Below are 27,333 nucleotides of genomic sequence, written 5' to 3'. Positions count from 1 at the left end.
ATGCACACAGGGAGAAGTCTGCATGTTAGGGAAAAACCAGACAAGTCAAGAAACTCACAGATGAGGGAAAGCTCTAAAAAATGGCTGTTTCTAGGACACTTTGTTCTCCTGCCTGTGACTGGAAGGAGTGGCCACAGTGGAAGAGATTCCCACTGCATCTTTAGAGGCAAGCACGTGCATGCCCTGTTGCCTTGGGACTGATACATTCAGAAAAATGCTACAAGATTTGTCATAGGCCTTGTGTTTAATTCTGTATTCCTTTCATTAGCATTTAGTAAATGAACGTTGCACTGTCAGCTTTGGGTCCAGGTGCTGGGGGGATAAACATACCTTTCCCTCAGGGACTTTCAACTCATTATTGCAATAATATACAGCTTTATCAGAAAAAGGATAATAACCAACATTTGTACTATACTTTAAAATAGATCTTGCTATGTTATACCCATTTAAAAATTATGTGTGTACGTGTGTTTAATTTATTAAAAATAAATCTATATTTATGTAGAAATACAGAAATATAGAAAAAAGACCAAAAGTGGGACATACATGAAATGATAATAGTGATGAAAATACACATTATTTTTCATTGCTTTCTGTATTTTCTGTATCTTCCTCGATGGACATGTATTGTTTATATAACCATATGACAACCACATATGAAACTTCTGAAGCTTCTAAAATATTTTTATACATGCTGTCTCATTTGATCTTCACAAGCACTCTGTGAGGTAGGTCAGTAATAAACATCAAGGTTATAGATGAGAGAAAATGGAGGAGACGGACAGGCATACAACTCAGACACCAGGATGTTACATGCAGTGAGGTTACATGATGTATACAGCACTGAACAGGTAGTCAATGGCAAGAGCAGGTGAAAGGAAGGCAAATTAGTAGTGCTTTAATGAAAGGAGAATGGTTTAGTGCATAGAATGGCTTTTCACTTCAGTCTGGCTCCCTAAATAAAGGCCTGGTTCCGGTTTTTTATTAGACTCAGAGGCAGGGTGCACAGTAGTCACATTTGGGTCTAAGACCAGAGAGTCTGAGTTTGATTTCCAGCTCTGGGACTGCCTACCTATTTAATCTGGGCAGTTATTTACAGACTCAGGGCCTCATCGTACCTATGTATAAAATGAAACAAATACTACTAGCTACTGTAAGAACAAAATTAGTTCATATGTGAGAACCTTGAAAAGTGTATGGGATGGGGACCCCTTGGGTGGTTCAGTCAGTGAAGCATCCAACTCGATTTTAGCTCAGGTTATGATCTCGTGGTTCATGGGATTGAGGCCTGTGTTGGGTTCTGTGCTGACAGTGCGAGCCTGCTTAGGATTCTCTCTCTTCCTCTCTCTGCCCCTCTCCCACTCATGCTCCCTCTCTCTCTCAAAATTAACGTTAAAAAATATATTGAAAATAAATAAATAAAAAGCTCTTTGAAACAAGTATAATGGGACAGTCTCGAGCTAAATAACTTTTTAATTTGTTAAATAAATAACAGACCACAGAGGAAAAACCCTAAAAAAATAAATGTGTGGATGTAGGGATGACTGAACAAGTATTAGCTGCTGTCTTCATCATCATCATCATCATCTTCATTCATGCAGAGCTGATGCGGATGATGATAGGGTGACAGTATCTATGGCTTTCAGGGAGACAAATACATCATCCTACTGTAGACAGCAGCAACTTTTAATCTTATAGGATCTGGGATGAGGTAAGGAAAGAGGTCAGGTCAGCACAAATATATCTCACATTAATCTTTCAATGACAGTATTATCATTTTGAGATGCATAAACATGGATTGAGTTAAGGATAGATTGTGTTTCTTAAGAAACATACAGATGTATATTAAATGTATGTAGATGTATGCCCCAAAATGCTGATAGCTTGGGTTAAGAATGCAAAAGAATTATAAATTTAATACAAAAAATATGAGAAAGTTTGTGCTGGTATTATCGGATTGTTCAGCAGCCTGTGTAAATCTATACCAGTCTTTCCCTGCTTACTATAAATGTTTGGAATATGTGTACACTTACATGTTCTCTTTGATTTTACAGTGTTGTAAACCAAGTGATTGCTGTCAAATTAAGAATGATTGTTTTGTCTTTAAAAGACCTTGACCATGAACTGGGAGGTGGAGTGTGTTGTGAGGGTTAATTCCCTCAGGCCTGGAATTAGTCTGAGCTGTTCTGCTGAAATAAGTATCCCTGCCGGTTACTTAACCACTGGTCATCAAAGCATGAAACGATTGATTGATAATGTTGCTTTGTAACATTGGTTGGAGGAGTTTCAGGGTAGTTTGCACCAACTGTCAGCATTGTTTATTGATAAGAGTGAGATTGATGATTTGCATCTGGTCTGGGTGAGACTTCTAAAGGGCTCTGCTGTGGAGGCTGGTTGCATAGTAGGAAGGTGGCTATGTAACCAAAATACAAAAAGCACCAGTGGGGATTCCATCCCAGAAATACTACCAGTTGAGTTTAGAAGATTACCCAGAGAGACTGTATAATGGAATATTAACTGCTTTAATATCCTAATCCTAGGGGTACTTAGATGGCTCAGTCAGTTTAACATCTGACTCCTGATTTTGGCTCAGGTCATGATCTCACGGTTGCAATTCCCTCTCCTTCTCTCTCTGCCCTTTCCCCACTTGCACACGCTCTCCCTCTCTCTCTCTCCCTCTCTCTCTTTCTCAAAATAAATAAATAAACATTAAAAAATTTTTAAAAAGAAAAAGAACTTAATTCATTTATTTTTTTTAGAAGTCCTAATTCTAGTTAAGTCCTTCAGTTCTCATACAGGTCGATTATTGAAATCCCAAAATACTGGGGGCAATCTTGCTTCATTTCCAAAACATGTGAAATGTGTTTGTCATTTTTTTCAGAGCCCCTGGTTGTGGAATACAAGGCACTGTTGGTACAACTACCCCTATCAGGTAAGGAGACATTGCCGACTGGGTCTTCACACACACAGAGTATCTCCCTTATGTCAGGTTCGTGGTTTTAGGCCCCAACAGGCTGGGCAGCCACTTTACTTTTTAGTCCCTTGCCCTTGCTCCTGCTGCTTGATGCCAGACTTAGCCTAGTTAAGGGAAGCAGTTTGTTTTCTCAGTGAAGTTCAGAATCAGAGCTCAGTTGCTTTAGCAAATGGAATAAGCTGGAAGGTGCATTTGCTGGAGAGTGAGATACAATCAATTCAATAGTTGGGCGATTCTTGCTTCTAACAGCTGATCTTCTAATTACTGTGGAGGGCCTGAAGACCTGACACCAGCAAGGGTCCGTCTGGACAGCAAGTGGGCAAAGTGTGGGGCTGCAGCAGACAAGCAGAGTTCAGGCCACTTTGTGGCTTAAGAGCAGCCTCTAAATATGTAAATCAAACACCGTTTCCTTGAGCATAGAAAAATTGGCTTGTATCATTACACTAAACTTAAAACCATCGCCAAAACTGAGATTAAAATTATACCCCAGAAAGGGAGCATTTCAGATCTCTGCTCCCTACATACCTTTGCCTCTGTCCATGAATTCAATAAGATTAGCATGTGTTGTGGTCCTCAGATCAGTTACTATTTGAATATCATAGAGCTGGGTCTTTTCTAGTTTAATTGGAATATGTTATATAAGAGAATCAAATACAACTAGATATTTTGATGATAAAGTGACATACATTCGGATAAGCAACTTGGATTTTTGACTTTGGTTCTTTGGGCTGTCTTCTTAGAGGCATTTGGTCTTTTTGGTGTGCATAAAGTTAATGGGAAGCAAGCATGCTCTGTAATCGTCCCTGTTACACGCAGTGTTGCAACAGGAGCTAGGGACCAGTGTTGGAAACTTCTTGGGCTAGTTCATGCTAGGGACACATTGAAATGGAATTTGAGTTTGCATTTCCATCTCTTTTATGGGGTACATCCATATTAGAAAAGCATGTAAGCAAGCAATATGACATGGTTAGAGAAAGCTGAGCATTCTAGGGCTTTCTGATGGAGACTGAAGTCAACATCAAAACTTACTGTCCACAGTTGTAATTCTCAGGCTCCACTGCTATTTTACTACCTTAAATACTTGGGATATTGTCATTACACCTCTGGTTGTGTCCTGTATTGGTATACTGAGTGGAAAAATCCATATACATCTAGAATTCTATTTATAAAAGTATTCAAAGCCTTCTAGAAACCTTAACTTGAATGTTCATGTGGCAGCTGCTCTAATGCACTACATTTATGAGGAAAATTCTGTCATATGAACAACATTAGGACAAATGTCACATGAAATGTAATTCCCACTCCTCTTTATAACTATAACATAGTCTGAAATAGCTTTCACGTTTATGGCTGGAGCTAAGGAATTGCTTTTTTCTGAGATAATTAGTTGTTGGGGCAGTGGGCCAAAATGTAATTGCAGGCTGTTTCACAGACAAAACTATAGATTTAACATGAAAATTTGAGGGTCTGGTAGATAGATATGTTTAAAAATAAGAAACATTGAAGTGTCTGCCTGACTCAGTACGTGGAGCATGTGACTCTTAACCTTGGGGTTATAAATTTGATTCCCACATTGGGTATAGAGATTACTTTAAAATAAAATAAATCTTTAAAAAACAATAAAATAAGAAGTAAAAATAAGAAACATCATCAGTATAGAAGGAAAGATACTGTGTATTTGGAATTTCAGATCAATATTGTCTTCTGCTAGTAAGACATCATTGCTTATCAATGAATAATTTGGTAATAGTCCCCAAAATCTAGGAACAGTTCATGATTTCTTGAAGGAATAATGGTCATCTTTGATAAACTCCATACTCTCATAAAAAAATCAGCTACTTTTCTTTTTATATGTGTGGGGAAAAAATTAAACAGCATGTAATTATTATGCTTGTAATTAAAGTGCATTGTGGGTAGCTGTGCTGAATAATTACAGAGATTACAGTTCAAAGTCAGTCTCAAGTCTTAAGAGCACTTTTTTAAAGATAGGTAGTGCTCATGAAGCATATTTATTATGTTTTTAGCATGTATATTAAGTAAATAATTGAACAAATGTTTATATGAAAGAGTAGTGGTCTGCTGCAATTTTATTAAAGGCACACTGCTCCTTGTGTATGAATATATATGTAATTTATTTCATATATGATGGTTCTTATATAATGCATATATTTTTTTAAGTCCAAAATAATGGAAAGTGATCTTTAGTTGGGACTAGATAGTTTGTCGTAAAGAGCACAAGTTGGGAATGAGAAGCCCTAGAATAGCAGTCACAGGGCCTCACTAGCTATAAGACCTGTGATTAGCCTTTCAACCTGAACTAACTTGACAGCAATTTCCTGTCAGCTATACTATCTAGAAAATGATGGTACTAATTTTATAGGGTTTTTATGAGAGTCAGAGAAATTAACATGTGGGTAGTTTTGTCAACTGCAGAGCACTCCATGAATATGGTAGTTTTGTAATATGATGCTCTCTTAGGAACTCTGTGGTTTCTAGATGTACTCTCACCTGTCTTCCTAGCCCGCCGTGGTTTTTCCCAGGTGGTGGTGCAGGGAAGCTCATTAAAACTGAAATTTAACCTTGGCTCCCAGGGTCCTGAAGCCAGTGCCCTATTTTCTAGACTTCATTGCTGCCATATGTCTGACCTGAATACCCATCCCTTATTGCTAATGCCTGCAAATTTTAAAAGGACAATTCAGTGGAAAATATATTCTCTCCAGTATGGTGCTGAGTTTGATAAACACACTGATGCTCATTGTTACTCGGAGCTTGGGATTGCTGGTGGGATAATATCCTGTCCCCTCATGTGTTTTGTTGCCAGAGATCAGTGGGAGGGACAACTGTTTTCTTTGATGCCAGTGCCTAAAGCTGGTAGGGTTGGTAGTTAAGAGAGTGCCAGCTTCTCATGAAAGTATTTTGTTATGCTGCTATTGGTTCCCAGAGCATTAAAGTTTCAATTGTAGTTACCATATATACTATTACATTGTGGGCAGCACAGATAGAATGCATTTCAAAGGTCTCTCATTCATTCTGGTAAAGTAAGACATTTCATTGTAGCTTAGTAAACAAAATAAATGTTCTTGACTTCTACTGGCTCTCTGAGCCTCTCCCCATTCTTGGACCTCTGAAGCAGATAGAACAGGTATCACCCCCCCATTTTACAATAGGTATACTAAGGCCCACTGAGCTATGGAGCTGAGACTTGATCTCAGATTTCCTGGCTGAGGGCCTAGCCTGGTATTTCTTGGCAGCTTCCTTGTCCCTCTGCCTTTTAATAAATATTTTTGAATTATCTTTTCTGATATTTACAATGTACAGAACATTCCTTAATAACAAGAAAGCTCTGATTAATACAGAACTCGAAACTCTGCCTTCATGACCCATCTAGCACCCCATCTAGCACCCATTCTATCACCTACCTCCCTTGCCCCTATACTATGGAATCTCATGGTAATTTCCAGGGTTATTCTTTTTCTGTATGTATTAAAAGGCTTTTTTTTTCAGGTTGTCTAAGAAATCTTACAGATCCTTCCATCAAGGAACCATAAATGCTGTTGTTAAAGTAAATAGTGAATTGGGTACCAAATGTTTATACTCATTGACACTTTTTTGGTTGGAGATGAAACACACTTAATGCCATTAAGCTGTGTATTAGAGACATGCTTCAAAGCCCTCTTACCCATAGAGAGAATGGGGCTGGAATCTGTGGAGGCATAAGACCATGTCACTTTTCAGCACTGAACTTGAGATGTTTGGGACACAATTTGGTTTCCTATTAACTATTAATCTTTCTTTTTTTTTTTCTTTAATCCCCAGCCACTCACAACTGACCTTCACTACTATTATATCCTGGAGCTGTCGTATTATTGGTCTTTAATGTTTTCCCAGTTCACTGATATCAAAAGAAAGGTAAGAGTGGTAATGTTGTAAATTGCTTGCAGATATGTGTCCTTAATGGCCCTTGGCAGATGGGAGTAGCGTCTCAAAGGCACTCATGTCTATTCTCTGGCAGCACCAGCCCTGCATTGTTCCAGAAAGTGTCTTATTTTCATTTCTGGTGTTTTGTATTTTATTTGCATTGTCTCTTCCCTCTTTCCTCCAAATCTAGTGTTCTTTTCTCTGTGAAAAAATATATCAGTGAATCCTGACAGCAGTAATTTTTTTTTCTCAGTCTGATTCACAAGGCCCTCTATTCTTCAAATTAAATAAAGAAGAAAAATTGTATTTGTAGCCCCTGGGAGAGAGTAAATTCTCAGTGCTCCAGCCACACGAATGAATTTTTCCTGAATTAAAGTTTTCTAATATCAGAACACATCATGAAAATACAACATTCCTAAATGAACTATGATTAGCCTCCACCTCTCCCTTCCCCTGGAGTAGCTTTTGCTGAGGGTGCGTGCTCTTGACCTTTTAAGTGTTAAACCTACCCATTCCAGCTCTCATCCTACCAGCTTCTGGAAAGAATAGGCACTTCTGGCTATTTACCGCTTATAATTTTTCCTTCATACCATTTTCTCCAGATTCCCATATTTGGATCATGCCTTCAAAATCGTCTTTGCTGGCGTCCAGCCCAGGGCCTCACGTGCCACATATTTGCATGCACCAGGGTCTAGTCCTGGATTATAGGGCATCATTTCCTGGTATGATCAAGCTTATAACCTTCAGCACTACTAGCCATAACTTATGTACCTGTAACTCCAAGATGTCTCTCTTCAGCCCTGGGTTCTCCAGGTCCATACTTCTGCAAATCTAGGCATAAATAATAGTATTATGTCCTTTTTGTTTATTATTTAATCTTCCCATCAACTCCAAGATTCAGTTGGATCATTTATTAGTTACCTTATTTTATAAATGAGGAAAGTGAACTTTACGTACAACGTATTTCCAGCTGAAGACATGATCATCCCCTAGCCTTGTTCTTCCAGTAATGCTTATAACTGACAGTTCTATAAGCTAATGGTTTTCCTTGCCTCTCCTCTTTGTTTTGCCACATACCTGAACCCTTAACGTCACTGACACATTTAGTTTGAGTTGTCTCTACTTTTGCTTAATCTATTGCAGTAGCCTTTTAAATGGTCCTCCTATCTAAGTAGTCATTCTTGTCTACCTGCCACCTAAGAGTTGTGTGTCTAAAACCTTTCAAGACAAAGCCAGACTACTTGGAGCAATACACAGGTTATCAACATGATTCAAACCCACCTCTCCAGTGTTACTACCCATCCCTCTTCTCCCCCTTCTGAAACACACATATGTCCTATCTATGAATGTCTTTTCATCATTGTTCAGACATAATTTTTTTCATGCACCTTTTTTTTTTAAAAGAAGACCTTGCCTTGGCTAGTATATACCCTATTTCCCTCCTCCCAAACCTGACCAAGTCCAAAAATAATATCTTCTTTGAAGGCTAATTCAATTACCCCAAGGTTTTTTATCACTCCATCCTCTGTGTTTAGTTGCCCAATGTGTACATAGTTAATTGTTTTAACTGTGTAGGGGCCTACCTTCCCCAGACTTGGAGAATAGAAGAGCAAGATATGTTCATCTTTGTATCATGGCTATCAATGCACCTGCTTATGATGGGGATCAGTAAGTGTAGGGTGAATGAATAAATGGACTCATCAGAATGTCTTCTGATTTACCAATGGATATCTTCCAAACTCTTTTGCAAACAGAACCATGCATTGTCAAGGAGCACAATACTTGTAATACTGTAAATTCCTTGGTTAGATCAGTCATCTGCTAAATTGCAGAGTGGTATCCAAGTGGCTACAGAAGAACATTGAAGAGTCTTTGGCTCTAGTACTTGCATCCCCTTTCCCCAGGTGCATGCCTTCCACTTTCCTACAGCAGAGGCTTTCTTGGCTGGCAAAAAGCTGTCTTTCCTTTCCTGTGTAGGTACACAGCCTTAATGTGATGTGAGTTCTTTGAATCTCACAAGAGGTGGGTGGTCCCTGTAAGGACTAGGGCTTGGGAAAGCAGAGAACTCACTGGCAACAAAAATTTGTGGTTCCTTACTCATGGCATCACTCTGGTCAGTTTCTGGAACTGTTTAAAGATCCTTCAGTGATGGTATGCCAGTTAGGTTAAATTTTGTCTGTCTTACATGAGGGGTCTTCTTCATTCAGGTATATAGTACTTGAAGACTGATTGTCTATGTGCTAGGCATTATGCTAGGCTTATTGTGCATTTTACTTATTTATTTTTTAAACCTTTAATTGTGATAAAAATCAAAACATGAAAGTTTACCATCTTAACCATTTTAAGTGTACAATTCAGCAGTATTATACACATCTACATTGTTGTGCAACCAGTTTCCAGAACTCTTTTTGTCTTGCATAACTGAAACTCTGTACCCATGAGATAGTAATTCCTCATTGTCCCCTCCCCCCAGCTCCTGGCAACCACCATTCTACTCTCACTATGAATTTGACTACTCTAGCTGCTCATAGAAGTGGAATCATACTGTATTTGTCATTTTGTGACTGACTTATTTCACTTAGCATAACGCCCTCAGGATCATCCATGTTGTAGCATGCGTCAGAATTTCCTTTCTTTTTCATGCTGAAAAACATGTGTTTTATTTTCTTTTGAGGAGCATTTTTTTCCAGATTAGTTACAGAAAAAGCTAGTATATAAAAAAAAGAGGTTTGAATATTTTCCCATTTTGTAGCTGGGCAAATTGATATACAGTGAGTTGATGTAAATTTTTCAAGGTTGTGCTATGTGGGAATGAATTAGAGCCCAAGTTTGCCCAGCAAAGTTCTGTGATTCACTCTTAGATTAAACATATAGCAATTCTTGTATTATCTTGCCTTGCCATGCTCCTGAATTAGAAGTAGTGAGCCTTTTGCAGCTCTTTGCCATTTTATTGGTTTCTCTTTGCTTAATGAGAATTACGTGTGTCATCTAGAGTCAAAGAGATTAGTAAAATCAAGACTATAACTGTACTTGGCTCCCAGGAGCCAAGACATTGCTAGCGAGTCATTGTTGTACCAGCGGTCACCAAACTTCTTCCATTTGTCTGAACTTTCTCAACATTCATTTAATGTGTGTTTTCAGTGAGTTAAGAGGACTCATAGAGTCTTCGTTGTTTTAAGTCAAATGACCATTTCTAATATCATAAGTGGTTGATTTTCAGTGGTTGAAATGTATCATTTTGTATGGATTTAGTATACCTTGCATCAGTGTAGAAACCACTTATGTATAAAAAGGGCAATTTTACAGTGAGGTTCATGGAATTGATCTCAACCTTACACATGTTGCCAACGTTTAGCAGTTAAGTGTACATTTTTTCTTAGTCAACACCAGTAGCTTGTCTTAGACATCTGGCACCTCTCCCTTCTTCAGCTGGCCAGAGTACCTTTGTACGTTCCTGGTGCAGTTGGTTTATTCTTCTTCTTGAACAAAATGGGAATTTAGCCACTGCCAGACCTGTGTATTACTCAGCACAGATTTTAATGAGGAAGGCCTCTTTTCTTTCTTTCTTTCTTTCTTTCTTTCTTTCTTTCTTTCTTTCTTCCTCTTTCTTTCTTTCTTTCTTTCTTTCTTTCTTTCTTTCTTTCTCCTTCCTTCCTTCCTTCCTTCCTTCCTTCCTTCCTTCCTTCCTTCTCTTTCTTTCATATAATTTATTGTCAAATTGGCTTACATACAACACCCAGTGCTCATCCCAACAAGTGCCCTCCTCAGTGCCCATCACCCTCCCCCCACCTCTCTCAATGCCCATCACCTCTCCCCCACCTCCCCCATCCACCCTCAGTTTGTTCTCTGTATTTAAGAGTCTCTTGTGGTTTGCCTCCCTCCTTCTCTGTTTGTGACTATTTTTTCCCCTTCCCTCCCCCCATGGACTTCTGGTAGGTTTCTCAAGATCCACATATGAGTGAAAACATATGATTATCTGCCCTTCTCTGACTGACTTATTTCACTCAGCATAATACCTTCCCGTTCTACCCACGTTGCTGCATATGGCGTAATTTCATTATTTCTCATTGCCAAGGAGTATTCCATTGTATGTATAAACCACATCTTTATCCATTCATCAGTTGATGGACATTTAGGCTGTTTCCATAATTTGGCTATTGTTGAAAGCACTGCTATAAACATTGGGGTACATGTGCCCCAATGCATCAGCACTCCTGTGTCCCTTGGGTAAATTCCTAGTACTGCTATTGCTGGGTCATAGGGTAGTTCTATTTTTACCTTTTTGAGGAAGGCCTTTTTCTCTGTTGCCTTCTCTTACTAGTGAATTGTAGCCCTTGCTCTTTTCCTTTGCATCTTGTTGTCTGTCACTGTGGGTCCTTGGTGGTTCCCTGTCCACTGCTCCACTACTCTGAGGATCTGCTGTTCCATCCATCAGCGAGGATTAATCGAATGTCCTGGTGACCAACCGCATTCCCTACCTTGTATGTTGCAACTAGTAACTAAACCCTCTGAAACTAGCCTTCTAATTATGAAATAGAGATGTTTGAAGATACTCATTGACAACACAGTATGGAAGGCTTTTCATAGGGTTATTGATAGAAAGGTTATAAAGAATGTTTTCTTTCATTTCCCTGTTAAATGACAATGAGCTTGAATGGCTGCTTCAAATAAGGACCCAGATTTATAAACATTGAATCCGAATGCATGCCTCAAACTGTTACAATAAGTAGCTGAAGTGAAGTTTAGAAATCATTTTTTGTGTGTGTGACCTAATGAGTTTCTGAGTCTTTCTAAAATGGCTTTTATGTTCATAAACTCTTTTTTCCAGAAGTATTCTAGTATTGCCAGCTTTTTTTCTTTCGGTTGCTGTTTCCAAATAGAATCTGGTATTTAAAAACGAGAGGAGAACCTCTCATCCCTGTGGTGACAGAGCACATTGACACTGTCTTGATCATTTCCAGGGTTGGTACTTATTTGGTCAGTGATGAGAGTTATTATTATTAACCTTCCCAGAGGGAAGGGACAGCCCAGATGTAGTCATTTGGTATAACGGACTTGTAATTTGAATACCCTATTATGTGCCTCCAAGGTATTTTGAGGATTTTATCTTACTTACCTTTTTCTTCTTTCTTCCCTCCATTTGTCTGTCCTTCCCTCCCTTCCTCTTTTCCTTCCTTCTGCTGTAAGCACAAAATTGTAAGGTATCTTATTAAAACAACAGGTGTCTTCTCAGTATTCAACACTTTTTGAAACATCTTTTATGTCTCAAGGCTTAATTTTTATTAAAATTCTGTTTTTAGCACCTGTTCACAATGTGTATTTCTCCTGCACATCCAGAATTTCCAAGGGAAACTAATAAATGTGTTGGAGCTCAGAACAGATTGCCTGTGTCTAAGCCCTATGTCCCTTTTAACTAAACTGCTGCTTGGCTTGAAGGCCTGGGCCCTTGGCCAATAAACCCTACTTGTGTTCGGAGTCCTTTGTAGGAAATCATCCATGGCCAAGTTCCAGGGCCCAGCTGGTGAAATCAGCTTGTTGCTCTTTTGGTCTTTAACCTGAGAGAAAAACTACATCTTGTAAAAGATCCTAACAGAGAGAAGTGTGATGATTAAGTTTAGCAAGAAACTTCTTGACAGGCTTGTGTTTGCTGTCTGGTAACTTCTGTAGAGAATAACTGGTACCTGTTGCTACGAATGCTTTAGCTGCCTTTTAGGGGCTTGCCATGCTCCGGATTTTCCTGCTTCAGTTAGTTTTAGAGTTAAGAAAATGCATTTCCTTTATAAGGAAGCAGGATGGCATGGAATTTAATGAAATAATATCCGTGAAACTTGTGTAGTGCTTCATGGATAGAGCTTAGAACATCACCTAGCACATAATGATCAAAATTTGGCTGAATCAATATATAGTGCTAAAACCAGCCAACAAACAAAAACCTCCAAAACTAATGGTCACAAATTGTTGTATTTTTGGTCAATTAAAGTTAGCAAAAATAATTAGGAAGGGGAACTGACTTAAAGTTGCCAATTTTTTACTTTGTCTAGTAAGGAAATTTAAAGAACACCTGCTACTTACCACCCTCAATTCATAAAGGAAGTTTTAATATTTTAAAGGAGAAAGGATACCTTGTAATAAAGGACAGATCTTTAAATGTATCTTTATGAAAAAGTTATTATTTTTCTCATTTTCTTCTAGAGTAGGGAATAGTTATGGGTATTTTGCCTTAGAAGTTAAAAGGATGGGCTCTGGAATCCATCTACCTTCTCAGCACCACTGGTATGACCTTGACTAACTTACTGTGCCTTGCTTTCCTGATCCAAAGAATGGAGTTCATATAACCTAAGTCACAAGGGTATTATGTGCATAAAAAAGTAATACATGTTCTTTGAGCAGTGCCTGGCACATAGTAAATGCTCAATAAATGTTAGCTATTACTATAGTAATTAACTTGGTTCACCAAATATTGCCACCTCTCTACCCCCAGGCACTCGTTCCTTCTCAGCCATGCCCCCTCTTGTGGTTGGATGGGGCCAGGTGACTGGTAGGCTGTGAGCAAAACTGACTTGAGTCACTTTGGGACTGAGGTATTTTCTAGATCAGCAGTTCTCAAAGTATAGTCTGCGGACCCATGGAGATCCTTTCAGGAGGTCTGCGAGGTCAAAACTGTTTTCATCCTATACTAAGATGTCATCTGCTCCTCTGACTGCGTTGAAATTGTACTCATAGTCCAGGAGTAATAGTGGCCACAGTTGCAGGCAGTGGCCCCAAACTGTACTAGTAATTGGGTTCTTCACTGCCACATGCTTACAGGAAGAAAAGTTGCCAGTTTCAGTTAAGAATGTTCTTGATGAAGCACTGAGGAGTGTTAATTTTATTAAATCTCTCTTCTTGGGTACACACTTAAAAGTGTCTTGTGTGATGAAGTAGGAAGTAGGCGTAAAGAACTTGTGCAGCTTAACAGTGTACAATAGTGTCCCCAGGAAGATCATGTGCACGTAGTGCTTTCTGTTGGAAGCTGAACTACCTGCTTTCTTCTCCCATAGATCACATTTTTACTTGGAAGAATGACTAACCGACTGTGGTTATTCCAACTTACGTGTTTGGGAACCATTTTTTTGAAAATGCAAAAGTGACTTTGTCAAGTTGTTTCAAGAAAAAAAAATGATTGGGGCGCCTGGGTGGCGCAGTCGGTTAAGCGTCCGACTTCAGCCAGGTCACGATCTCGCGGTCCGTGAGTTCGAGCCCCGCGTCAGGCTCTGGGCTGATGGCTCGGAGCCTGGAGCCTGTTTCCGATTCTGTGTCTCCCTCTCTCTGCCCCTCCCCCGTTCATGCTCTGTCTTTCTCTGTCCCAAAAACAAATAAACGTTGAAAAAAAATTTTTTTTAAAAAAAAAAGAAAAAAAAATGACAATGTTTGTTGTCAATGATAAAACTGAAGTTCTCGTGCAAAGGTAGATTTTTGGAAGACTTGTGTCCACCAGCGAGAGCTTGATAGCATCTCAATCCATAAAGACTTCTCTAATGAGATTGGTAGTGATATTAATAAAAGTGATTTTTTAAAATATTAACTCAGGGAACCAGTATTTTCCAAATGACTAATGCATGAGCTGCAGTGTCATGCATGAGTAAAAGATTCATTCAAAGGTCAAGACAGACCAAAGGACTTCACTGTAAAAGAATATGAAAGGGGCATTGATATGGTTTTAGACTCTACATTGCACCTAACCTTTGAGAATATCCCACTTGTCAAATTTTGGTACAATATCAAAGAATATTCATAACTGTCTGAAAAGACTATTAAGATACTTTTCCCTTTCCAACCGTTAGGCACTTGTTATACTTCAACCAAAATAGCTTAGGACAACAGATTGAATGTATATGCAGTTAAAGAGAATCCAACTCTCCTGTCTTGTCTTAGGCCAGACGTCAAAGAGATTTGAAATAATGTAAAACACAGCCATTACATTACAAATAATGTAAAACACAGCTCCTCACTATTTTTTTCTAGTTTTAGAAAATGTAGTTATTTTTCATAAAAAATATTTGTTAATTAACATGTAATAGACTTTATTTAATAAATGTGTTTTACCTATGTTTTGTATTTCTCAGTTTTAACATCTAATGTGGATACTAATAGATATAACCCACATCAAGAAACACTTTTTGGTGTCCTCAATGATTTTTAAAAATACAAAAGTGGTCTGAGACAAGAACGTTTAAGAACTGCTGGTAGAGATTATTTTTAAGGATTTTCTAGAGATACGATTCCAAGGTAGTGCCTCAGCTTGTATTGATGTGTCCTTGTCCTTTGTTTGCAAAGCTCAGATCACAACAATGACATGTGCCCATCCTGAGAGAGATGGAACGCGATGTGGTGTTTTCTCTGTGTCACCTGTGCGCTAGACACAGGCAGGCAGGCCACTTTATGGCTTCTTGCCCAGAGGTGCAGAGTTGCTCTTTTGTGTGTCCACTTGTGATTGGAGTAGGAATATCCTGCCTCCAGAGTTCTGAGGCAGATATTCCTGACTCTTAGGCCTTGGTTCTGTTGCTTTCTCAATACTGTGTCTTCAGAATATAAGAAGGGTAGAAGAGGCAGCTCATTTTAATAAGCTACCACCTGTGAGCAGAACATTTCAACCCAGTGCTGTGTGTAGGCTGGTGGGAAGACAATGGAACAGTGTTGTCTGGAAGAGAAATGTGTCTTCTGGGGCAATTTTATCAGATTTTATTCAAAGGCTGCCTTAACAAGTGGCTTAATCTGGCAGGCAGACTCCCAAGTGCCCTGCCAGGGGAGGGCTCTCAAGCGTCTTTAGATGTCACAGTCAGACTGCTGGGCCATAGACAGACCTGGGGCAGGGTGGCAGCACACGTCCTGCAGTCCACAGTGTAGGAAGGTGCCAGCCAGGAGCCTCTTCTTCCAGTGCGGTGCAAAGAGTCTCAGCATTGCCCCATTGCAGAGACCCACATGCCATGACACAGTGCTGCTGGTCTAGGGCTCTGGGGCTTTAAGTCTAGGGTCTGTGGAGTCCCACCATCTCGCAGGAGGTGACATCAGTACTTGAAAGGTTCCACTTTCGTTTGGCTGGTTCAGTCATTCAGTTTCCTCTGGGGAGTTTCTCTCAAGTCACCCCAGGGGTCTTGGAAACACACCCACTCTGGTTTATCATAGCTCTAACTCTCTCCCCAACTCCATTAATCCCCTCTGTTTCTGTCCCCATAAATACAAATGGATCCACTCTCACATCCTTCCTTCTGGCTTCCTAAGAAGGGGCACCCTTTCCACTCATGGCTAACCCTGCACCTTTGCTCTTGGTCCCCCTTCTCTCCCTGCCTTGCAGATATGGACCGTGTTCCCCTTGTTAGTCTCTCATATATGTTTCCAGAAGTGTCGTCTCTCTACAGCATCCTTCCTCACAGCCATCTTTTCTCACATGTTTGTTTCTGAGAAGCAGCCTGCTGCATAGTTAGGAGCCTGGGCTCTGGGGTCACACACAACTGAATTCAGATGTGGTCTCAAGCCCATTCTTACTGTGTGACTTTGGAATAATTGTATAACATCTCTGTGCCTCAGTTTCTTTCCAAAATTCAGTTCTAATAGTACTTGCTTTATGTGACTAAATGACAGCATCAGACAGAGCCTTTGGGGCTTGAAAATTAGTAGGCAGATTAGAAGGTAGATAGGACTTCACCACATAGTCGAAGTAGAGTGGGGCTTGGAGAAAAGAAGAGAAACTGCCAGCATTCCAGCCAGAAAAAAAAAACCCACATGTCTAGAGGCCTGCATGGGGCCAAGAAGAAGCATGACAGGTGAGTTCTGCAGGTAGAGTTCTGGCTGCTTGTGAAGAGGAGTGGGGAGCTCAGGCAGCTAAAGAACGAGGAATTAGAGGACAAGAGATAAGGCTGATGATAACAGTAAGAGTTCCTCTGAACCCCTTCTGACAACTTACAGCATCGTCTCAACTTGGTTGATCTGAAGGAGACATGTTTCATCTTCATCTAAAGCATAAAATTGAGTCCTTGATTGCCTGTTGTCATTTTGGGCCTCAAGGGCTTTGGCAGTAAATATGAAGATGATGGCTTTTGAGTCCTGGGATGTTTCTGATTTTACTTGAGCACAGTCTGCCCCCTACTGATCATTCTGGATGTTTTCAACCTAAATGGGTTTACTTGATATCATTAAGTGCTGCCATTTGCTTTCATCCTCAAGGATATTGGGGGGAGGGGAGGGAGAGGAGAGGGGGAGAGAATAAAGTCTGTAAACCTGTGCACCACTTAAAACTGTTATATTTAAAGTGTCTCAGAAGTGACCCTTCTAGCATTAAAAACTAGTTAGTGTGACTGGGCCAAGTGTAATTTAAATGGAGCCCAGAATGCATATATTAAGGCCTCCAACTCCAGGCACTTGTAATTTGACACTACTGGTAGTGATGAAAATTTCTGAAGACCCAAAGTTCAATGAGAAAAATAAATGCATGTATAATTAAGAAAAATATCTACGTCGTTTGAAAGCATAATGTATTTCAAGAGTGTGCTCTTGATGAAGAAGGGAAAGGAAAACATGAAGGAGGACTCCAGGGAGTTGCAAATTAAGTTCTGTGCTCTGACCAGGCACACTGGAAGGGAATTAGTGGCACTATCTTACTATTTTCTGTTGTGCAAATAAAATTTTATTGTATCCTTCTCCACAGTAATAAAATCAATTAAAGATTAAATATTAACTAAATAACACATAGGAGACAAGATTATGAGTTCTTGATCTTGAAATGGTACCATAAATGTTACACAGGAGAAAGATTGGGTAAACACTGCTTATCCAGCGGTTCTTTACTTCATTTTGTATATGTTCCCAGAAGCTATAAAGTGAAGGCACATCTAACAATAGGAAAAGTAATATTGCCTCCAGACAGCTTTTGTTTTGAAAGTCGGTAAAGAAACTTCGTGATTTTCAAATATGAGAATTTTAATAGATACCTGCAAAACTTTTTTGATAGTTGATCTGAATTTTAAGAGTAATATTTTATGATTTCTTCAGAACAAGTAAAAATTAAATCTCTTGTACATTCTTTATCTGAGAAAGTTGGACATAATACTATGCAATTGTCACATCTCAGATAACATGATTTAAGTATCCCATAATATGTTCTTAAATGCGGCTCTAAGACAGGGGTCATCAGACTTTTCTGTGAAGGGCCAGATAGTAAATATTTTAAACTTGCAGGCCACATAGTCTCTGTTGCAAGTATTCAACTCTGCCCCATTAGGAAGAACTCTGCCATAGACAATGGTTAAACAAATAAATGTGACAGTGTTCTCTTTATTTACAAAAATAAATGGGGAGCCAGATTTGGCTTGGGGGCTATAGTGTGCCTTTCTCTGCTCTAAGGTAGAGTAACCTAGGTGTACATATTGACCAAATAGTGAGGATATGAGATTTGAGTATGGCTAATAGAGATATTTAAATCATATCAGTACGTATTTTTTAAACATTTTGATAATAACAGTAGTAAATTCAGTCTTTAATCAGTCTCTTGGCATTTACTGTTTTTAGAATGTTTGTATATGACAGTCAACTTCCTCAAAGACCTGGGTCTGTATACATTTAGTACAAAGGTGGAAAAATCTAATCTATTGAAGAAAAAGTGTTGAAATAAACTTGATTTGGTGTAAATGAAGTTTTATTCATGGATTGAGTTTTAGAGAAGAGATAATTGAATAATTTCTGCTAGAACTACTCTACTTTATAATTGAACAAATATTTCTCAAATCAATCACACATTTTTATCCCTTCCCAAATTCTCCTGTGAATATTTACCCTAGCATGCCTAGGCTACCCATGAAAGTGAAAGTGAATTCACATTGCAGTTTTTGAAGAGGCTTGTTATTTAAAATATCTCTCTTTAAATGGCACATTTAACCAGTTCTCTTTATAGTACACCAAAATTCAAGGCCAGTTAAAAATAAAATACCCAAATAAGTTGAGGGAGATTGCAGATACCCAAAGGTTGACATTTAAATACATTGTGTGAACTTTTCACATCACGCATGGGTAAGAGAAAGGTATAATTGTTTTCAGATTGCCTAATATGGGGCAAATCAGAATCAACTCATTTCTGTTGATCACCATGAATATACTTTTATTTCCGTCATCATCTCAAGACCTAGACAGTTTTTTAGTCTCTTGTTTCTTTTTTTAGGAGGTTTTTTTTTTTTTTAATATACTCATGCTGTCCCTCAGGACTTTAGCTATAGCCAAAGGTTGAGAACCTATGATATTTTTGTATTACCTCAACAGAAAAAGTATTTACCTATGATTATTCTTGCTATATGTAAGTTTTCTCTGAAATCCTCCCCCACTGCCATCTGTATGTTTGTGCTGCAGCAGGACTGGAGCCTGACTGGCCACTCTGCCCTGCATGTTGCCAGGTTACCTGCCACAAGTCCACTTCCTGCCCAGCCGTGCTTCTCCCCAACTTGCTGACTTTCACCGTCAGGTTGCAAACTCCCAAGTGAAGAGATAGGAAGACAGTTTGTTATTGATCTCTATTAAAAATGACATGTTATTCTGTCAAAAGTCACACAAATTTCTATGTACCCTGAAGGTTCAAATTAAAAAAAAAACTGTTTAAAAGCCAAAACAAAACAAATAGACATGAGAGATTTCAACGATGGTTGCAGTTGCCATGCACCAAAATCAGTCTTAAATTATGATGTTGTCCTTCTGTTCCTTAGAGAATTTGAAAATCTGTTAAATGGGTAACCTGGTGCTAATTATCTGATTTCTATTCATTCTATTAAAGTTTATTATATTTGTTTATTTTATTTGTTAAATTCAGGTTAGCTAATACATGTCATTTGCATCTGAGAGGGAAGAGTTTTCTTTGCCTTACACTTTAGAAATGTTTCATATTCTTCACTATTCATGCACATCTAAATCAGCTATCACTTAAAATCTTGGCCTCCTTGGGGCGCCTGGGTGGCTCAGTTGGTTGAGCGTCTGACTTCGGCTCAGGTCATGATCTCACGGTCCATGGGTTCGAGCCCCACGTCGGGCTCTGTGCTGACAGCTCAGAGCCTGGAGCCCGTTTCAGATTCTGTGTCTCCCTCTCTCTCTGCCCCTCCCCTGTTCATGCTCTGTCTCTCTCTGTCTCAAAAATAAATAAATGTTAAAAAAAAATCTTGGCCTCCTTATTCCTTTTTTCAGAAGGTTCACCAGTGTTTTGCTTTATTTGTTGCAAAGATTATTCCCAAAAGAAACTATAAGAAATTATTAATACTTTATCCAGGAAATGGGAATTTAAGGAACAAGCTTCTTGTTGTTTGTGGGGTTTTTTTCCTAATGAGAAATGAGTTAATTTTGCTTTCATAAAAACTTGCATATCAAGATGAATTTCTGGTGCCTCCTGGAGACAGAGCATTATTTGCAAGACTCTCTGCATCCTGATCATTGCCAAGGGAGTTCCATCGTATAGAACATCAGACTTAGTTTTAATGAGAAGGGTGATCCCTCTGGCCTTTCGTCACTAATATTTTACTTTGTATAAATTCCTCTTGGGGAACTGAATTAAGGATGCCATTTCTCATTCTAACGGTTGGAGATGGAGCCCAAGTAGCTGGAATTTCTGTTGTGGAAGCAACACAGATCAGACTAAGAGGCTGTTCTAGGTTCTCCAAATGCCATTCAGTATGTAATAAGCAAAAAAACACCATTCTCTTACCAGTTTCTGCTATTAAAATGGATGGCTCTTCCTTGAATTCTTTCATTATAGATTCATTCTAATTGACTCTGAGTCAAGACCACATCCGATTTTCATTTCTTTCTCTGATAATTAACAGGGAACAGCCACTGGAATGAGGGCTGGGGTCAGGGTCTGTATTAGGCAGGAAACATGGAAGGAGCCCTTGATCTTGGCTGTGAAGATGTCCAGAAACAATATGGCAGAACAGCAGGAGGTTGGGAACACCAGTGAAGCAGTCTGTTTTGAATCAGGTCTTTGGAATCAGTCCTTAGTCTGAGGGCCAAGAAGAAATCACAGTCTTTCTACCTAATTGCTGCTACCAAGAATGCAGGAAAACATTCTCAACCGAAAATAGTAAGATTCCTGCAGCTATGCCTGTGTGTTCACACCAGTCATTTTCAGCAATAACAAACATGAGGATGAGGTTTCCTACCCTGCATTGAAAATGTCCAAGTTGACAATTTGTGTATAAAACTATTATTTGGACAAGATTCAATACCTGTAAAAAGAAAGATATCAAGGTAAGGAGATGTAACACATAAAATAATGATTTGCATGGCTTTTATTTGAAGGTATTTTGTATAATGCTTTCTGAAGCAGAAATGTAAAAGACAATTAACTCATTATTCATGCTTTTTTCATATTCATACAGATATGACTGTATAATGAAAATTGGTCTTTTGCCATGGGCATAACACTGAGTCTCTCAGTAATAAGTATTTTCCAGGACCAGGGGATTTATATGCTGAAATCATTTTCACAAAGCAAACTTTGCCTCAAAAACAAGGCTCTTGTTTTTAGGGGATGCTTGCTATATTGCCAAGATCTTTGTGTTGTTTACCAACAGTTATATCAGATACAAATTAGGAAATTTAATTATAAAATGGTCCTAATCATCCATAAGTGTTTTAATTAGCTTATATTTATTCATTTTTAAACTAAATAGAGAAAACTTCTGTTTTCTTTCAGTAAATCCAGAGCAGTCATTCAGGGCTGAACAATAACAAATGTGGAAAATGTTCTAGTTAGGCGCTCAGCTGGTTAGACTTTAAATCTGTGTATTGAGCTTGGGCAAATATAAACCCACTCAACTATTGGATTAAGTGCTATATGTTTTCATGCAGTTATGTTTGAGAAACAGTTTAAAATATCAGTTGATAGGTTAGTTCCACTTGATGCATTGTTTCAAAGTAGTTACTGTCTGGTAGAACACTATACTCCAGGTAATGGAACCTAATACATTTTTGATAACAGCCTGGAGAGAAGAGATTTCATCTTCCAGTGGAAAACATTACCAGAACAATTTTCATTGTATGCCTAAGGCATTTGGGTATGGTCCAACTTTAATGATTTAGGAAAATCCTAGATCCCACAAGAACATCAGAAAATCAGAAGTAGGTAAAACTAGTAAGTTGAGTCTGTATATAATCTCACTCATGAAACTCATTAAGTAACATGATCGTTATTTCTCTCTGCCAGTGAGCTGAGAACTAAATGGGGAATGTGGTTCTGAAGGAAGGAGCATAGCGGTAGGTCAAGAGTGTGCAAGATTTGGTTCTCTGGTTCTGCTGTGGGCAGTTAGGATTGACTGATGCAAGACGGATAATTTTTCCAACAGTGGTATCCACAATCAACGTAATATGGTTAATCTGGAGACTAGGTTAACTGAAAGTAAGAGAAATAGTTGCAATTCCTTTTTAAAATGATCTGACCTTATTTAGAACATGAAAACATTGTTTATCCTAGTAATAAATCAATATGTATGGTTATCAATAACCATACATAGTGACACTTGCCAAGGCAGAAAAGTAACCTTTGGATATAGTCACCAGAGTATATACAGAACAATTTAAACACTGTGAGTTTAACACACACACGCACACACACACACACACACACACACACACACACACATTTAACTTTTCATCATTGCCATTTAAAGCTTGATTTTATAAAACATAAAAAAATATTTTTAAGTGTTCTGTATCACAGGAATTTAAATAGTATAAATATCCATAGCTTTGTAGGTTCACGTTATATATATTAAAATCAAATAATTGAATTTTTTTCAATATAGGAACTACACAATGAAATAAATGGCACAGGACCTAATAGCAATATTTCATTACTTATGGATTAGTATTAGTTACTTTCAAGATCTAAACAAAGGCCATTGTTTAAATGTTTTAAAACGATTTAAAAGTCACCACAGTTGACCTTTCAAATCTGAAACTATATGACATCAATAGCTGCTGAATAAAGCAGTGTATATATGCATATACTTGCTCTCTTTCTCAGTTTCATAATATGCCTTTCATTTTTGGCTAATTTATTTGTCACTACATGAATAGTGTATTTTTCCAAGGCTTCAAGTAGATAACCATTAGGGCCAATCTTGGCATTTAAAATCCCAGAGAAGTTCAAGTATACTTTGGGAGAGAGAGATTTATAAACAAGAGTAAAAATATTAGTAAATGAGAGACTGTATTTCCAAGCAACAGAAATCCCACATCACAGCAAACTATGTCCAGATGGTTAGAAGATAAATCTATGTCAGAGAAAGATGATCTTTTCATATGGGCCAACAAGCAACTCCATTGAAGTTGACCACAATAAGGATGGCCAATTTACCATTACTATCGCCATTTTTGTTCCTAATGACTGTGGACCAGTAATGGTTAAGATTTAGAGCTTGATTTTGTAAGATTCATCAGAAAAGCCACATATTAGGATTCTTATTTTAACGTTCCAGTGGACAGATTCCAGGAGAAGGATGCAAAATCCCCAGCCACAGAAGTCAGAGAAGTGGTTCAGTTGGGCTGAACCTGCACGGCTGCCCAAAAGATTTTACTCAAGTACAGATCCAAGTAATGCCTTTCTTTGCTTGAAATCCTGAGGTAATTTCTCCCATAGCTTCAAATTCCTTGGTTTAGTACAAAACACTCTTTATGATCTGGCCTTAGCTTTGGCATTTATCACATTCTCGAGAGTCACTGGTCCCCGGTGTGTGTCTGCCACTCTGTGGTGAACTCCCAGAGGGTAGGAAATATATCTTATTCATCTTAGGATCCCCAGTGCTAGGTCCAGTAAGAACCTCAGTAAGTATCTGTTGAATGGTTGAACAGATGGATGGAAATATTGCAGTACTCTAAGACCTAACATGGCTGTGTTTTTTCCTTCCCCAAGGACTTTGGCATCATGATCCTGCATCACATTGTAGCTATTTTCTTGATTTCCTTTTCATATGTCAACAATATGGCCCGAGTAGGGACCCTGATCCTCTGTCTTCACGATTCATCTGATGCTCTTCTAGAGGTAAACATTTTCTTTCATCTTTAAGAGTTCAAAATCCAGAATTCAGGAAATCCCCAAGACCATCACTTCTATAGTATGCTAGACAGTGTTGGGGGAAGATAGTATATGATTGATTTGAAGCTGCCGAGTGTTTCTTTTGGAAATTGTTAAAGTGAGACTTTAGTATATAAATTTTTGTACTAAGAATGTTGATCATCATAGGATTCTTTATTACTAGAACAATGAAAACCTTCACTATTCCACACTTAAGAAAATGGATGTTTTACAGTCAGAAAATCATTATTTGAATAGGTTTTATTTCTGGTGTTGTAAAGTTCCACACTTGATGTATATGGGAAGTGTAGATAACTCAATTCAGTTATTAATGGTAGTTGTACATCCTGATGAAGTTATTTAACGATCATAGTTTTTGTTCACAATATACATGTTATCCTAGTATTTTTACAGTGAGAAGTGTGTATGATTTGCATATTAAATCTAAAAACTATGTTCTCTCTCTGTATAAGTATAAAGAGTATCTGAGGAAATATTGGTTGTATTTTTATTAACTTTCTAAACCATTATTATTTAGGATCATTTAAGTAGCAAAAAAACAAAACAAAACAAAACACCAAGAAAAAGTAAAAGAAAAATGCTTCTAGCATATTTCAAAAGATAAAATCCCACGGAAAATTTTGATGTGGTATTTACTCTTAATCATGGCCCCTATGAAGAGACACACCCAATAGAGATATATAATTAAATAAAATATTTTAAATTTATGCTAAGAAGTTTATGGAACTGGTGAAAGATAAACTTACCAAAGTATAAATTTCATGTAGAAATGGGTGTTAGAATCTATATGCTGAGTTTTTATTCTTCTTGGCCCACAGTTCTGCCCCTTTGAAGTAATACTGTTACTGTGAATAGAGAAGTGCCCTCAAATAATGATCTACTATTACAGTATAAGCAAAAATTCCATATGATAAAATTGAATCTGCTATAAAGACAATTAGTCAAGGCTTGAAATATATATAGCACTTTATGAAAAATTCTGTTCCCTATAAGGCTATGAAACAGAAACACTGCCCTAATGGGCTAAATATGTCAGATGATAGTGTGGCACTGTGATTTTTAAGTGATTTGAGCTAGGCTCTATTTAGCATATTTTTTAAAGGAGAAATGTAATTGTATAAGAGCAATCTGAAAATCAGTTACCATTTGGCTAAATCCTCAGTATGCTTGAAAGTGGAGATTTATGCAGCAATCTACAGTTTTGAAACCAACCCTGTACAGTTTGCCAACTTTAATGTCTATGGAAATGGCTGGTTGAATCTTTGTCTGCCACTTTTATCCAGAAAAGAAAATAACCCAGAAATGTCAGTCATATGGCTTGAAAGCAAATATTCTTCATCATGTGGATTTTCTTTACATTATACAGTAATGGTTGAGACTATCCAAATAATGAGATATGTCAACCATCAACTCTTTGAAGTGGGATGTATGACCTCGACATTTCAGAAAATTGCATGTTTGATGCCTTTTGATTGAATACTGGTGAAGAATGTAAGAGAAAAATGGTTTACCTAGGCAGAAGGAGGCAGAAGATGATTTTTTCCTTTCTTACTATAAATCATGGTGTCACACCCAAAGTACTCATGAAATTAAAAGTTCATAATCCTGGCTTCTGCTCAGTTAATAGGTATTTTTTTCTTAGGAATCCATTTCTCTCATAGTTCTGTGTTTTACTTGAAGCTACCAAATTTTAGCTTCTGTGGATGCTGTCAACAATCCTTTCAAGGTTGACTCAGCTAATTTAACTTTCTAAGAAGTAGAAATAATGTTATGAATTGAGCAAGACATCTTCAGTTTATAACCCTGTGTGTGGGAGCGTGCAAATTCTAGGTGAAAATGTAGAAAGAGGTGATCAAGCAAAATTATGTTTTCAGCGTCACCTGTTATTAGAATCATCTGTAAAAAGTAGATGGTAGGAAAAGGGATGTAATTTCTTCCTTAACTTATAATATAAAAAGTGGTCATTAAATTACTGACATAAATTGTTAAGAGTAATTCTCATGGACACTTGGAACATTAGTGACTTTCATCTAGAAAATGACCCATTAATGTAACTTTGAAAATTATACCTAAGTGGATTCATTGAAATAACATGATCTTGACATGTTCTTCATTTCTAAATTTATGAGAATAAGCCAAGAAACTGTCTTCCCAGATAGTCCTTATTACTGTTTAAGGAAAACCTATAACTCTAAATAGAAAGAAGAAAGCAGTGCAGAAAGTCTCCATATATTCTGTATAGAGTCTGTGGCCTTAGTGTTTGCAACTCATTAGAGGTTTCAAGGATTGCCTAGTACTTTCTACTGTGACCTGTTATGACAAATTCCTGTGTTGGTGTCTTTGGCTTGCTAATATCATCTATAATGCAAGAATTTTCTTATTTTTCTGTTTCCCTGAGATCAACCATATAATTGAATTTTTCAGGTTGCTGAATGTTTGATTAAATCTGTGACAGTCAGTAGTTCTACTTCTAGCTAATGCTGCATTTCACTCAACTTGTGGGTAATTTATAAATACTGATGCATGATGCATGACATTTCAAAGTAGCAGGCAATTTAATGCATCTGGTAAGTTATATCTTATAGGAGACTCATGCATATTGAAAGAAGCTTTTCATTTATCAGTTTAACTAAATTAATATATCACATTCCTTCTTTTCATAGGCTGCCAAAATGGCAAATTATGCCAAGTTTCAGAAAAGTTGTGATCTTCTGTTTGTTATGTTTGCCATGGTTTTTATCACTGCACGACTGGGCATATTTCCTTTCTGGTGAGTATGCCAATCTTCTTTCTGTTAGAGCCACCCCTTCCACATAGGCTTTATGAATATTTTGCTTTTGAATTTCATTCCAAATATTTAGTGAGAGGTTTAAAGAAAAGTAGGGGAGGGACTCAAGAAATGCCTCGATGTCTTCTTCCAGAAGAGGGTTGTACTCTTTACTAATACTTCCTGCAGGATAGTTAGAGAGGGATGTGGCTTACAGAGGTTCTGAGGCCACAGAAAGCCATCTGCCATTTTGGTGTCCAGTCTAGAGTGTGATTCAGCAAACTTTAACTATGAAAGTTTGAATCCATAAAGGAAACTTGGTGTTTCAACCAGTTATGTATCAGAGATCCTCTGTACCAGGGGTTTACAAAGTATTGTTTCTGGACTGGTAGCAACAGCATCACCAGGGAACTTGATAGCAGTGTAACTTACTGGGCTCCACCCCAGACCTACAGAATCACAAGTTTTGGAGTTGGGTCCTAGAACTCTGTGTTTGGATGAGCCTTCCTGATGGTTCTGCTCCATATTAAAATTTGAGTACCATGTCCTGTGTAATTCTCTTCATCTGCTGTA

At 38.0% G+C, this 27,333-nt stretch overlaps 1 protein-coding gene across 1 annotated transcript in view; it reads left to right on the top strand.

Moving 5' to 3' along the window:
* Nucleotides 1-27,333, top strand: part of CERS6 (ceramide synthase 6) — a 320,307-nt gene that overhangs the window by 237,609 nt on the left and 55,365 nt on the right. Inside the window, exons 5-8 of the mRNA XM_047084888.1 lie at nt 2,882-2,932; nt 6,791-6,883; nt 23,811-23,939; nt 26,657-26,763. Coding sequence (XP_046940844.1) covers nt 2,882-2,932; nt 6,791-6,883; nt 23,811-23,939; nt 26,657-26,763 — 380 coding nt within the window. The remainder of the gene's footprint in view (nt 1-2,881; nt 2,933-6,790; nt 6,884-23,810; nt 23,940-26,656; nt 26,764-27,333) is intronic.

Source organism: Lynx rufus, unplaced genomic scaffold (assembly GCF_022079265.1).
Source record: "Lynx rufus isolate CCGP_SWC_20201006 ecotype Redwood Valley unplaced genomic scaffold, mLynRuf1.p SCAF_2, whole genome shotgun sequence".
NCBI classification, from domain to species: Eukaryota; Metazoa; Chordata; class Mammalia; order Carnivora; family Felidae; genus Lynx; species Lynx rufus.
This window is presented reverse-complemented; position numbering and strand designations above follow the sequence as displayed.